This window comes from Topomyia yanbarensis, chromosome 3 (assembly GCF_030247195.1).
Source record: "Topomyia yanbarensis strain Yona2022 chromosome 3, ASM3024719v1, whole genome shotgun sequence".
NCBI lineage: Eukaryota > Metazoa > Arthropoda > Insecta > Diptera > Culicidae > Topomyia > Topomyia yanbarensis.
The window spans coordinates 162,015,098-162,029,303 of NC_080672.1; the positions used below are offsets into that span (position 1 = coordinate 162,015,098).

General features: G+C 36.8%; 2 protein-coding genes across 2 annotated transcripts in view; one reads left to right on the forward strand and one right to left on the reverse strand.

The window, feature by feature from the left end:
- Positions 1-12,449, forward strand: part of LOC131694166 (dynein intermediate chain 3, ciliary-like) — a 32,830-nt gene extending 20,381 nt beyond the window's left edge. Inside the window, exon 4 of the mRNA XM_058982644.1 lies at positions 11,784-12,449. Within this exon, the coding sequence (XP_058838627.1) occupies positions 11,784-12,233 (450 nt within the window). The 3' untranslated portion in view covers positions 12,234-12,449. The remainder of the gene's footprint in view (positions 1-11,783) is intronic.
- Positions 12,343-14,206, reverse strand: part of LOC131694165 (ecto-NOX disulfide-thiol exchanger 2) — a 34,575-nt gene continuing 32,711 nt past the window's right edge. Inside the window, exon 5 of the mRNA XM_058982643.1 lies at positions 12,343-13,134. Coding sequence (XP_058838626.1) covers positions 12,457-13,134 — 678 coding nt within the window. The 3' untranslated portion in view covers positions 12,343-12,456. The remainder of the gene's footprint in view (positions 13,135-14,206) is intronic.

Genomic DNA, 14,206 nt, shown 5'->3' on the forward strand with positions numbered 1-14,206 from the left:
TAGGTAATTACGTTTCCTACCTACCGTCAAAATTCCAATTGGGCACTATCAAAGAAAAAAGTTAAAAAAAAACTTTCCCTTGTTTGGAATTTTTTTCAGTGTATTTTTATCGTCAAATAAACCATTGAAAGTCATAATCATCTCAGAATCCAATTTCCCAACTGCTAGTTGCGTGATAGTTGTATGAATTAAGCGCAGAATGGCATTTTTGCAACATCCCTTGGAAAAGGGTCCTGTGATGCTATTGGTGGCACACTCAAGCGAATAACAAATAGAGCCAACCTTGCTTGCGACTATGGAAATACTATAACAATTCCCCGAGAGTTATATAACTGGGCAGTTGAACAAACTGATAAAAATATCACAAAATTAAATTTCTGCCACATATCCACTGAACACTATAACAAAATGTCAATAACTTAAAGAACTGTATAATAACGCCAAAACAGTACCTGGAACTCACAAATTCCACAGTTTTGTGTCTATTCCTGATGGCAAAGTAGAGGCGAAAAGGTATTCTAGCTCAGAAGATGAACCAAAAATAGTTTCCTTGTATAGAAATAATACAAAATAGCATGCATGAAGATAATTTTAAAACAAATGTGTATATAAAAATAAATAAATAATTATGTAGAATTCAATTCATAATGTCTGGTGGTTATTTCTTTCCCTGGTCCTTCCTCAGAATTAAACAAGAAAATAAAGAAGTAATAATGGAATAATTGGTAATGACATAAACTTTTTTCAATGGGATTCTTGATAAATAAAAATATACTTAGATGCTAAATTAGACAATATCTTCTCACAAACTGAGTTTTATTGGATTCTGAGATGATAATGATTATCATTGGTTTAGTTTTCGATAAAAATACACTGAAGGAAGGAAGTTTTTTTCAAATAACATTTTTTCCTTAAAAGTGCCCAACTTGAATTTTTGACGGTAGGTAGGGGACATAATTACTTATCTTGGAACAAAATTCTATCCAAATAAAAGATGTTTTTTTTTGTAAATCGACTTTGAATTTTTAAATCGATTTTTTCAGTGTAGGGGTCGATAAAGAATTTTTTCAATATTTTTGTTGAACAATTTTACTAATTTTGTGAAAATCAATCCAACAACATTTTTTTGTAGGAGTTGTCATTTTTAGACTATAGCCCTTTGAAAAAAAATTGGAAAAGAAGTTTGCTCCTTTTCAAAAGACAGTCTAGATCATTTCTGGAAAAACAAAGTATGCAAAGTGGCTTTTTGTGACAAAGTCTTCATGTACAGAAAGTGTCATTAAAATCAGAGAGGGCGCAGCCAACTCTGAATACGATTTAGCACGAAATTCGTCTATAATAATCGCATGGAACATGTGAATCCGTTTTGCCCCAATTCTTCGCATAACTTAAGTGAGAAACTAAATCTGGCTATATATTTCGAGAAAAATCTAAATGCGGATGATCAAAAGTATTTTTTATTAGGTTATAGAGGTTTTAACCTTAGGGTCATTCACCTCTTTTCGGGTTAGAGAAATCTTTTTTGGAAAAATCTCCAACCCTATGTGCGGGGTTGGGAACCAGGTGAGCTGCGTACAATGCAATCGACTTACCAACTACGCCAAACATTTTTATTACATAGCGGCTTTTACATATAGAACACTTAAAACGAGTTGCTTTTACATCATGTCAAACTTTACAGATATAACGTTCTCTATTCGGTGCATGTATTTTTATATTGGACTAGCTAATACCGTCCGCGCGTTGCTACAACTTTCAGCGAAAAAGGAGAAAAACACAATTTATTCGAAGCGCCACCTGGCGGGCAGATAATCCCCAATCAATAGCACACAAACACGCTCCATAACAAATGCCTACTATGTATATTTTTTTACGGAAATCGGTTAAGCCGTTTGAGAGTCTATAAATCATATTCATACAAACTCTCACTTTTATATATAGACTAGCTAATTCCCATCGCGCGTTGCTGCGACTTTTAACGAAATAGGAGGAAAACACTAGTTGTTCCGAAGCGCCATCTGACGGGCAGATAATCCCCAACCAATAGCACACCACGGTGTTCCTAAAACCGTTATTAACAAAAAAAATGACCATAAATTTGCCATACGGCATTCGAAAGCTAGAGTATCCAAGCATCTTCTCAGTGAATTTCAAAATGATCCATCGAGGGATTCGAGAGAAATTGCAATTTGAAGTTTTATGACACGTTTCATAAGGCTACCAGCAAACACCCACGGGTTTGGTCCTATCTCTACAAACAAATTTTTTTTGTCTACTTATTTAGTACATGGCAGTCGAAAGATATAGTAATCAAGTATATCTCCTGCAAGTTTGAAAATATTTCATTGACGGAATCGAAATTTATAACGGTTTGGATGTGGTATGCGGTCATAGATGGGTTTTATACCAGACTTCAAGCGTGAATCCATGTTTGTCCATTGACTATTTAGATCGTTTATACGTGCCGCGGTTTTTAAAGGAAAACCTGACCATTTAATTACATAAATATAATGTACAAAAGGTGTTATTTATATGGTACACTGAAAAAATATGAAAATAGGGTTGTCTACCAAATGTTAAATATAATGTGTAAATTAAAAAATGGATACAAGTCGCAATGTTTACTTCAAAAGGCCATATTTCAATGGTTTGTTGACCGATTCTAATTATTTTATCATTATTGAACAAGTAGACGTTTCATCGTTAATTTACATTAAGAAGAATTTGAAACAGAGTCATCTACATCAATAAATAGGCGATATAGTTGATCTCAACTATATGTATTATCATTATTTAGTAAATATTTTTGTTTTAAAAATAGCTGCCTATTTCGATTCCGTCAATGAAATATTTTCAAATTTGCAGGGGATATACTTCATTACTATATCTTTCGAATGCCATGTACTAAATAAGTGGACAAAAAATTTGTTTTGTTTGTAGAGATAGGACCAAACCCGTGGGTGTTTGCTGGTAGCCTTACCAAACGTGTCATAAAACTTCAAATTGCAATTTCTCTCGAATCCCTCGATGGATCATTTTGAAATTCACTGAGAAGAAGCTTGGATACTGTATCTTTCGAATGCCGTATGACAAATTTATGGTCATTTTTTTGTTAATAACGGTTTTAGGAACACCGTGACACAAACACGCTCCATAACAAATGTCTACTATGTATAAATTTTGGCGGCAATCGGCTAAGCCGTTTGGGAGTCTATAAATCATATACATACAAATATTGACTTTTATATAGATAGATAGATTAATGTCGGATTCGTCCCAATCTCCGGTCGAAGGATTTTCAGAATGGGGCCGTTCATATACCATGTAAACCAAAAAATCTTCATTTTTGACCCCCTCCGAGTACAAGCGTGGACAATTCCTGTACCCCTGCCTCCTTACCCGCGATATCCACGTGACTCCTGAATTTTATTTGGGTGGTGGACTGCCAGTACTCGCATAACAGTCCCATATGTCTTTTAATCAATTTTGAGTTAACCTCAGGGTTAGGTCTCATTTTTATTGTACTATCAAATAAACAAATGAAAATTACTACAATACACTTTTATTAAATCAAGAGCAGATATATTTACACCATTCCTAACAAAAGTAACCCAAAAACTGAAAATATGCCACCAACCCGCAAGGTAAACAAAACATTTGAGAGCGAGCAATGGGACCAGTATCCCGAGCAAATACTCATGGGCTGAAACACCACATAGCCCCTTGAAAAGGCCTTAAACATGGTCCGTGCCAAAGTTCACAACCATCAAGACACCATAAAATGGTCTCAATAACCCATAAATACACCAATATATGGTATTTTATATGGGATCTACCGGACCATTGTGATGGTGTTTTCATGGGTTGATCCCATTTCAAACACCCGTGTCAAACCCCATGAGCATGGGGGTATTATGGGCTTTTCGTTTGCTCGGGATGCAGGTACTTTTTCATGCACTGAAAAAAAAATACTCGCATAAGAGTCCCACCACATGAAAATTACTTTTTTTGACTTATTACGTACGTCATACTATTAATTCGATTTGCAAAGATATATTTGTTGTGTAGTGCAGTAATCTGAGCAGCAGTGTAGGGTTTTGTAATTGTAAACACGTAAAATTAACAAAATAAAACAAAAATCTTATGCGTGCCTTTTCTCGACATGATGATTTTGCATATGGGTCGGTTATGCGGGTACCGGCAGTGGAACCAAAATAGAAATGGATTTTCAATTCTGGGACAAAATTGTCCAGTGTGTTGACTTTAACCCTCCGGAAGTCGTGTTTATGGCCCACTGTACGAGCAGTCGCTGGTGCCCTAAGACGATTTCGCTAGATTTTCAGAGCAGCGTGCACTCAGTACACTAGCGCGACTGCCGGAATCTTAAGCACAGAATATCATACAATCTCTTTGAGAAATTTCCATGGAAATGTCTCATTTCTAAGCGACATTGTAAGCTATTAGATTGACAGATGATTGAGTTGGCGCGCAATTTTAACAAGCTTTCAAATTCAAAAATATTTAAATTCTCAAATGTATTCAATTTAAATCAAGGCCTGCACATACACACACTATGCTATTGACTAAACCGGATTCTGTTTTTGCACGAACTTTTTGCAAAATAACACGATTTTTATGTATAAAATACCTATTGCGATATACCAGTTTAATGATTTGATCATCCCGTGAAAAAAAAACCGTGCAAAAAAAATCCGTGCTATTTCGAGAAACCATGTAAAAAAAATTCGTGTTATTTCGAGAAACCGTGCAAAAAAAAAAATCCGTATTATTTTGAGAAACCATGCAGAAAAAATCCGTGTTTTTTCGAAAAACCGTGCAAAAAAATATTTTTTTTAATGGGCATTTAGTAACGGCAGCTGAAAATAAATGGCATTGGATATTTGCAATGCAAATGGGGATGATCTGCCAATGTGTAAAAATCGTATATTTTTGAATTTTAGGAAAAGAGTTGGTAATCAAAACTCAAGTTATGGTAGTTGAAAATCAATAATGTTGGGCAATGGTTTTTATAGGATTGTATGCTTTTAAGATATCATCAAATAATATTCCGGTTCATATATCACATCGCATTGGCAATGGAGCAATTGGTATATGGCCAAGTTCCCCCGGGTAGTGCCACTGCACAAAGTATATTAATTTTGCTTGTTCAGTTTGATAAGCTAGAAACTGATAGCGAAGATTTTAATATGCAGGGATACGCAATACGTATTGTTTGGTCTAAGGAGATAACGACTGATGTTTCTTTTTATCAACCAATTTGTGATCTCTGATTAAATAGAGCTTTCAAAGAGTTAGGGACAGGCACAAGTCTATTTTTACTGAGATGGGACAAGTTGGTGCTGGACCTGTGGCCTTCGTCTGGCATGATCCATTCTCGTTGGTACGGATGTGTTCATGACTGGTTTGTGGATGAGTGGTCCTACCTACAAGTGAATTGATCACTTCGCTTGGGTGGAGACCAGGGCCGTCGACAGTCGCGTCGGGCCCCAAGGCATGTATTACTGCCGGGCCCTTTACAACATAAGCCCTCTAGTTCAGTATGAGTTAGTACCTCTTCAGCCATGAGAAACTCATGAGTCCGTAGTTTCTATTAGTCTTTGGTTGACTCATATTGCCACATCCACAGATAGCGTGCCAGACAGGTGAATTTCGACAGCTTCCTTTTAGACATTTAGAATTGCACTACGATTGGCGTCACTGCACTATTTTATCAAAATCTTCGTTCACTCTCATTTTGTGTCTGTAAAAAGATACGTAAATAACGTAAAATCAAAATGCAAATTCTGCACGATTCTTCGAAAAAAATTCAACTAAACGTCTAGGTAGAGTTTGGAATAAACCAAATATACAAGCAAATCTTCGCACAGACCAGTGATCAAACGCGTGTACCACATTTCGACTGGGGATTGAAGCCCATTTCTATAGGCACTAAATCGTCAATTTAAATAGCCGCACATCAAACGAAAGAAGAGCGGAAGGGTGAGTGTGTTATCGAAAGTTTATTTTTTCTTTTGCTGTATCGATAAAGGAGGAAAAGTTATTTTTATATGGCTCTATATTAACATTGACAGCCATTAAGGTGCTTCTGAACTAGCTCTATTCTGGCACACTAAGTGTGCTTTAATGATCTCTATAGAACTATGAAGCCGTAAAGCATATGTTTTGTATGAAAATTTAGAACATATCTAAAGCCATTACATAATGCTTCGTGGTTACTTGGGCGAGGCCCAAAATCACCGTTTTTTCTCAACACATTGCACTGTTAGAAGAAAATTCCTTGAACGTGCTATAAAAGTATAACAATTATCCATTTTAATCAGCGGTTAATTAAGGTCAGTCTACCTTCTCATCTCGCCTAGAGTAGAAACTAAAAATCGTTCCGCTATAGATGCACGATAAAATCCAACTTTTTCATACGTAACCATTTTATGCGGATCAACCGAAAATGGGACGTTTCATCAGACAATACTGGTTATGCAACCATGGTAGATTCCTATACAAAAAGGTGCAGTGTCACAAAGTGGAAAACTTTGTGCAAAACCAGCTAAGAACAGCCCACCTATTATAACCGCAAACAGCACACAGTTATCTTATGCCAAACCACAAACGGCTACAAAACCAATATCTATGGATCTGACACGGACAAATATTCACTCAAAAACAATCACGACCAGTGTCTCTAAGCCAACAACCGGCACCACCAGCAAAGAAGCGAACGTAGAAGAGGGCGGATGCATTTGTCCGCACGCTCGCATTTTTGTTTGACGCTCTATTGCTTTCTTCGAAAATACTTTGAAATAGCTTCTCAATATTTTGTAGTGTATTCCGTCAATTCAAGCAATAAAACTCGTTTTTTAACTTGTACACAAAGTAGGCAATTCCTTCAAAAACGTTTGTTTTATAAAATGTCAACTATCAAATAAAGTTTGCATTTTTGCCTTTCTCCTATAGAAAGGTTATGCAATCACTCTGAACATCGTCAACCTAATCCCGGCCCAGGGGCCGTCTGTCATATACCATTCGGAGGGCCATTTTTTTTTTTGACTTGCAGGTTTTCTATATTTTAACAGGGTCGTAGTTAGGGGGATACGGTGGGGGCACCCCCCACATCACTCACCACCCTTCCCTAAACCGCCCTTCCCTCAGCAAGTACCCCACCACGCGAATAGAATTTTCTAATTCCTCTAGAATAAACTTTCCTAGTGGGTCTGAAAAACCAGTGAAAAATTTGGTTTGAAATGATTTTGAGTTGAGAACAATTTAAAATTTCTTAACAAGTTGAGATTTTTTGGCGGGGTCCAAACTCCCGAACCCTCGTCCTGGATCCGCCGCTGGTTTCAAGTGTTTCAGCGTCGACACATAGCAACTCAAGTTCGTAGTGGTCGATTCATTGTACGTATGTGTAAATCGCACTGAATATCTAATAGACAGTTCCACCATTATATTAAACATAACCAGCCATGGAATCGTAGTTTGGATAAATGAGAAAGGCACAATTGCACCACTAGGTGGATTAAAACGGGTTTTTTTTATACTTTTATCATATAAAAATTTAACAAAGCGAATGATTATAAAGAAATTACTATAGTGGAGACCCGATTTTATCAGCACCCAATTTTTTCAGCCCACGATTTTATCTACCCCCGATATTATCTACCCACGATTTTATCAGCTTTTTGATCCGATTTTATCAGCTTCATATGAAAATTGATAGTTGGTAGTTTGATGGGTTCTAACAGATGAACCAAGTTGAATTCGAATCCTTTGCAAAAATAAAAATGTCATTTTTTTTAAATTTTGCGCTGTCAGACCTCGTTAAGGGGAACTAAAAGAAAATAATCAGAAAAGGTTGCGAGGCTATATCTAAGAACCAAATATTTTAAGAGCTTCGGTTTATTAAAATGACAGAAAAATATATGTCCCGATTTTATCAGCTTAAAATTCGCCAAGGGGCTGATAAAAACGTGTCTTCACTCCTTCTTCCTTCTTCCGGGTAAAAATGCGGGCCCCCAAATACGACCCGGGCCCCAGGGCAATTGCCCTGGCTGCCTCCCCCTCTCATCGGGCCTGGTGGAGATATATGTGACTTCTGCTAGCTGTCGAGCTTGGGTATGTTAGCTGGTTCCAAGAAGGTGTGCAGGACTGGCACCTGCGAGAATGTTGATTGTTTCACTCGACTGTTCGAGTGTTCGATATGTTCGAGTTGAATGCTCAGTGGTTGAAATGTGCTTTCGGTTCGAGCAGATTGAGTCGTTTGGAGGATTGGTGGTCTCCGAGAGCAGATGCGAATAACTCTGAAATATCCAATAAAAGGAGATTGTATCTATGGAACTTAAAAATATTGTCACTACTCTAGCATATTTTCCTAATGTATTGTACATCATAACAACTACCAATAGCGACTATTTAGAACAGAGATTTTCAAATTCTGTTATAAGATCGAGAATAATCGGGTCTTTATAATTTTGGGGAAAAAACCCAAGGTTTTTTCCCGGTTAACGGTTTTTTCGCGGGAAGATTGGGTTTTTTGCAATTTTTTGATATTTTAGTAATTGAACATTAATGTATTGTTATCCAAACATTTTTATTTTATTTATGACCATTATTGTCATAAAGTTTTGCATGTATATAAAAATTCTGAATGGTTTTCTTCGATTGGATCACCGCTATAACAATGATAGCGGTGATCCAACATTTCTTTACAAATATTGTGGTTAAATTAGTGATAAAACTTTTCAACATGTTTTGAGCTAAGTCGACTGCGTTTCTTACTGTGAATCCACCTACACGTACTAAACATTTTTTCTACTGTTTCTGATGTAGTTGATGCCGAAAGAAGACACTCGCTTTCTGTATATTACTCACTTTTACTTTTCACCGAACTACATAGGTATTTTCTAAATTTTGTGTTAATACCTACCTCATTTCGCAACCCATAAAATGAGTAACAAGCAGAATAAAAGTAGTTTAGGCATAACACGATTATTCTAATTTTCACTAGTCAGAGTAACAATGAATATTGTTCCCATTATTGTATGAAATAAGTTGGAATATGGAATGGACCGAAATTGAAGTAGCAGGAACAGAAAATGCTCCGTAAAATCCGTTATAAATATATTAGTATGTGAAAATTGGATTTAAACTTCAAGTTTCAAAATCGAACAGGAGTTTTTCGATTAAGTCCTACAGCATAAAAACTGTAAAAAAGTATTCCGGTTCTTACAAAGGACTTTTCTTTATCCGACTTTTAATCTTGAATGTAACGTTGTACGGAATTTTCTGTGAGAGAATTATACTGGAGGTTTATCCTACCGACTTTTTCGGGTGAGAATATTCTAAGCGATTCTCATGCTCAAGGATCTCTGTCCGATTTTTATGGTTCATGTTTATATTCGATTTTTACATGCTAAGTTATCTGGAGTGGGTTCTACAAAGTATGTTTTATTCTTGCGACTTTTATTTTCGGTCTCTCAAATGTAAATGCAAGATTCTTTAAAAAACATTAAATGAACTTCATACATTCGATAAAACGAAAAAACCCATATTTCGTCCGGGTTAAATTGATTTGGGAAAAAACCCGGTTAAAACCCAAAAATAAAAACCCGGGAAGATGGAATTTTTCCTAACGGTACATCACTGTTGTAGTGAATAAAGTATTTGCGAATAAGGGCCAATACTGCTGGCATCTTTTATCATATTTATTAATAGTTGATTGATCAAATTAGAGGACATCACACTTTTTGAGACACACATGCACAAAACTTTATCGTCCTCCTGAAGATCGGTATTTAATTGGCAGATAGTCGCCATTTCGTACGATTTTTCAAAGTTTGCCTCGCGGGACGGACCGATATCCACCAAGGCATAGGTTGCAGTCGTTAAAAAAAATTAGCTGCGCTAAGTGTAAAATAGCGAATTTTTCAACTTTTCAAGGAAGAATTTTTAATCAAAGTGCAGTTTTGGAAATTTTAAATGCAAAGAAGGGGTCTGTCAATATTTCGTGTGTACATTATTTTGTATCGCATTTGCTATACTAGTTCATTTTAAAAGTTCAAAATCACTGTAGCACAGTGAAATCTACAAAAAGTTGACAAACTCTAAATAGTTGAAACATTTTACCATTTTAACTATTGCTTTTCAACGGACAATAACTTCTTTTAACGAATAAAAAAACTTACATTTTTCTAAAAAAAACTCCTCGAAAAATTAAAAAACTTCTGCATTTAAAATGTCCAACAGTATTCATTGTTAAATACCATAACCAAATAGCTGTTAGCAAATATTTTTTCAGATTTTTTTTTGCACGGTTTCTCAAAATACCACGGATTTTTTACACGATTTCTCAAAATAACACCGATTTTTTTGCACGGTTTCTCAAAATAGCACGGATTTTTTTGCACGGTTTCTCAAAATAAACCGGATGTTTTTTACACGGTTTCTCGAAATAGCACGGATTTTTTACACGGTTTTTCTAAATAACACGGTGTTCGTTCTCAGCGGTAGAACCTGTTTCCTGCCAACACAAAGACGGACTGTGATATAAATGGAAAGGAACAATGAACTATACGATCAAGTGACCGCCGCCGGCGGTGGCTGATTTAGACTGAACTGATTTTATTGCTTCATATCACATGTTCAATTTCAATTGCAGAAACGTAAATGAGTGGCGAGAGGACGACTAGTAATTGCGCTCTGCTGCAACACACGGATTTATTACGCGGTTTTTTTTTGCACGGAACGCATCCCTCGTGCAAAAAAAGAATTTGATGCACTTCAAAATTATAAAAAATTCAAATACAAATTTGTTTCAATTTCTTATATAAGGCAAAAATGTCATGTAAGGTCCCCGTGGACATTTCCAATCCAGCTTCCTCCGTCTCCGTGGACAAGCGTGGATTTTCTCGTGACCACTATCCACCCCTAATTTGTCTATGTGGTATATGGATAGCCCCAATCGGAATTAGACTATGTGCCATCTGATAACATTAATTCTTCGGAAAGCACTGATTTTCATTTGGCGTTGAAGTTGCTGAATTCCGTAATATTCAAGATGGTAATTCGTTCGTGATCCAATAGATTTTCAAATCCAACTTAATTCCAGATTTTGAATTACAACTTAATTTCAGTCAATCGCTGGAAATCCACCGAGAATGTTTAGCTTAGTTGAGTTCGGTTAATGTAGATAGGAAGAAAACTTGCCGTTCACATAACATGAATGAAATTTCATTATGCTCTCTGTATCCTGAAGAACGCCTAATACATCACAAAAACACAATGACCTGCAGTAGCTGCTACCATACGTACCGTATACGTTATGCACAGTTTCTAGAAGAAGCGGAAGATAACGATGTTGATATGTTCCTCAATAATAATTAGTGGCCTACGTTCATGTATTGGCAATTTCGTTTTTTTTGTCTACGCTGCCCAGTTGATTTTATTTTTTTATAAATGGAACTAATAACATTGAATTTATGTTCAAAACTATCCTGGCATTATACCATTTTACCTTATAAAAAGAAAATAAGAAAAATAAGCAGACGCAAATAAAACGTAAAAACGAATTCTGTTTTCCGTTACATCTCAGAACAAATTTTTTTGCAGTGGGGCAGTTCTTGCACTGAGCCCTTTATATACGACAAAAGTTGACAAAAAATAATTTTAGGCCACTATTAGATTCCCTTTTTAATAACATCAGCATTTCTATCCATACAAAAACTATTATTCCATCAATCAATATACTTACATATCGCGTCTATCAACAGCTTTCCGATGTCCCACTGCTGGCGTTGCGGGTTCACAAAAGTGGAAAACTAATAGCTAACGGCACGGAAAGTGGCGCCATCTATCTAACAGAGATATCAGACAACCTAACGTTCAGCTCGGCAAACGACAAACCTGCACTGTCTGGCATGCTGGAGCGGGAGATGCGTAGACAGCGTCTACTGGAAGCCAAAATCAAGGAAATGAAGCTAAAGGAAAAGGAACTGGAGCGGGAGAGAATCCGCCGTCAGATGCGAATGGAAAAGGAGAACTCCATTGAAGACGAGGAGCGGGATCTAGTGTACGAAGCACAGCATCAATTCTGGACTAAAATACACGGACGAAAGAGTCTTAGAACTACACTAAAAGGACTACGAATGCGAGACGCGGGAGTAAACTTACTGAAACCGGGTAAAAAACTATTGGCTGTGAAAAAAGAGGATAATCCGTAGATTGTGTTGTATTTGTCTTTGATGTTGTTACAAGGTTTATAAGAATTCGTACTATGTTTTAGTCAATATTTGCCGGGTGATATTTCATAGGAAAGTAAAACTATGCCGATGAACGTTAAAACGATTTTATGAAAACTCTAGTCGTACAAAACAACATACTTTTATGTTTAGGTCACGGCTTGAGATCCAATAAATACTAGAATATAAAAATGTGAATGCGTATTCATGACTTTTCTTCTTCTTTGCACTCATAGCCCACAAATTTCCAATTTCTTTCGATTTTAGCTCCAATGCCACTGACTTCTTCACGAAATAGATTCAAGTATCGTTGCAGTATTTCTTCGAGAAGTTTTACCTTCAGCTCCGGTACATACCGGTTAACGTATGACCAGATGTAATCGATGCTAGCACCATGAGGATGCACCACCAAAAAAGTTGATACTAACGTAATGACCCTAGCCTCATTGGGATCGATCATTGGTGTTGTAGTGGTTTCAATGGGCGTCAGCGTGACTACTGGAGTTGCAACATCACTAGCAACAGTGGCAGCAGTAGTAGCAATAGCACTAAGTACAGGTTTTACATCCACCTCCAGTACGTCGGGCTCGTCTACTTCGGAATCTCCTTTGGTGGATGAAGTATTCGTTGTGCAAAGAGACAACTTCGATTGGTTGGCGGCAATTTTTGTCTTCAATAATAATTGTTTAACGTTGGCTTCCTTCAACTTTTCTTCCAATTCTGTGATTTTAGTATGGCGCGCCATCTCTTTGTATTTGTTATCCAGAAGTTGCGTCTGTAAATTGCGAATTGTCTCTTGTAGAACTTGAATTTGCATTGTTTTAACTTCGAGGTCTGATCTGATTGACTGCGCCTCTGCATCGGAAGAAGTGTCCAACTGATCCTGGAATGGATAGGAGTGTGAAAGCAAACTTTAGGAAAAGATGTGCATTGCATGGTAGAAGTTTAACAAGAAGGTTAGTTTATTCTTTGACAGCAGACAGATAGAAGAAAGAACATTACTATTTATTGCTTTGTAAGGTGTAAACTTTGGATAGTAAATTCATTTTTTTAGAAGTTGGAGTATTATAATATTCATTCAACCCATACTATCAGCTACCAACAGTGAGATTCCTAATAACACGTCGAGCTCAGCAGAGCAAACCGTCGGGAGACTTATCAACAAATTCCTGACTTGCGGTAAGTACGAAATGTATTAAAAACCATTTTCGGTAAAGGCTAAAGTCACTTATCATTGTACAGATAGGCGTATTACGTTGAACTAATATTGGCTATCAGCACCACCAGGCGGCTTAGTTATGAGCTTTCAATCGACACGAAAATTCTTTTAGCAACAACAAACCAACTCTTCTTTTGCCACTTTACAATTAGGTGAACTGAACATATATATAAACACGAAATATTTGATTATAGTAGCGTGAAGTTAGGAGGTAAATAGCATTTTTCACTGCTTTGATGTACTTTTTTGAATTTTTCGGATTATGCATTCGATGTATTAATAAATCAGAACCTGTAAAACTATAATTTCACTGACCTGGGGGGTGGTGGATTTTGAGAGAAATAGGAATCAAAATGATTGATCGGCATTTTAGAGCACTTTAATCACTTTTTCCTACTACGTTAAAGTAAAGCTGTAAATTTTTCACGTTTGAGAACGGTTTTATCGGTTTAATCTGGTGTAGTATTTCACTTCCTCGACTAAGTGCCAAGAATACAAAAGCACCCGCTACTCTCGCTGTGGAGGATAAGTCGAACGAGCATTGCTCTCAGTCTTCCCCAATGAACATCGAACACCATGTTCGCTCTAGTTCTGTGCTCATCTTATACCCACATTTCGTGTGCAAACTCGAACGCGCTAATGCGTACCAAAACACGTGTTCGTTTGCACATCCGAACCCCATGTACGTACGCGGTGTTCGTACACACCGGATCTTTGCACTAGTTTTCTCTTTCTT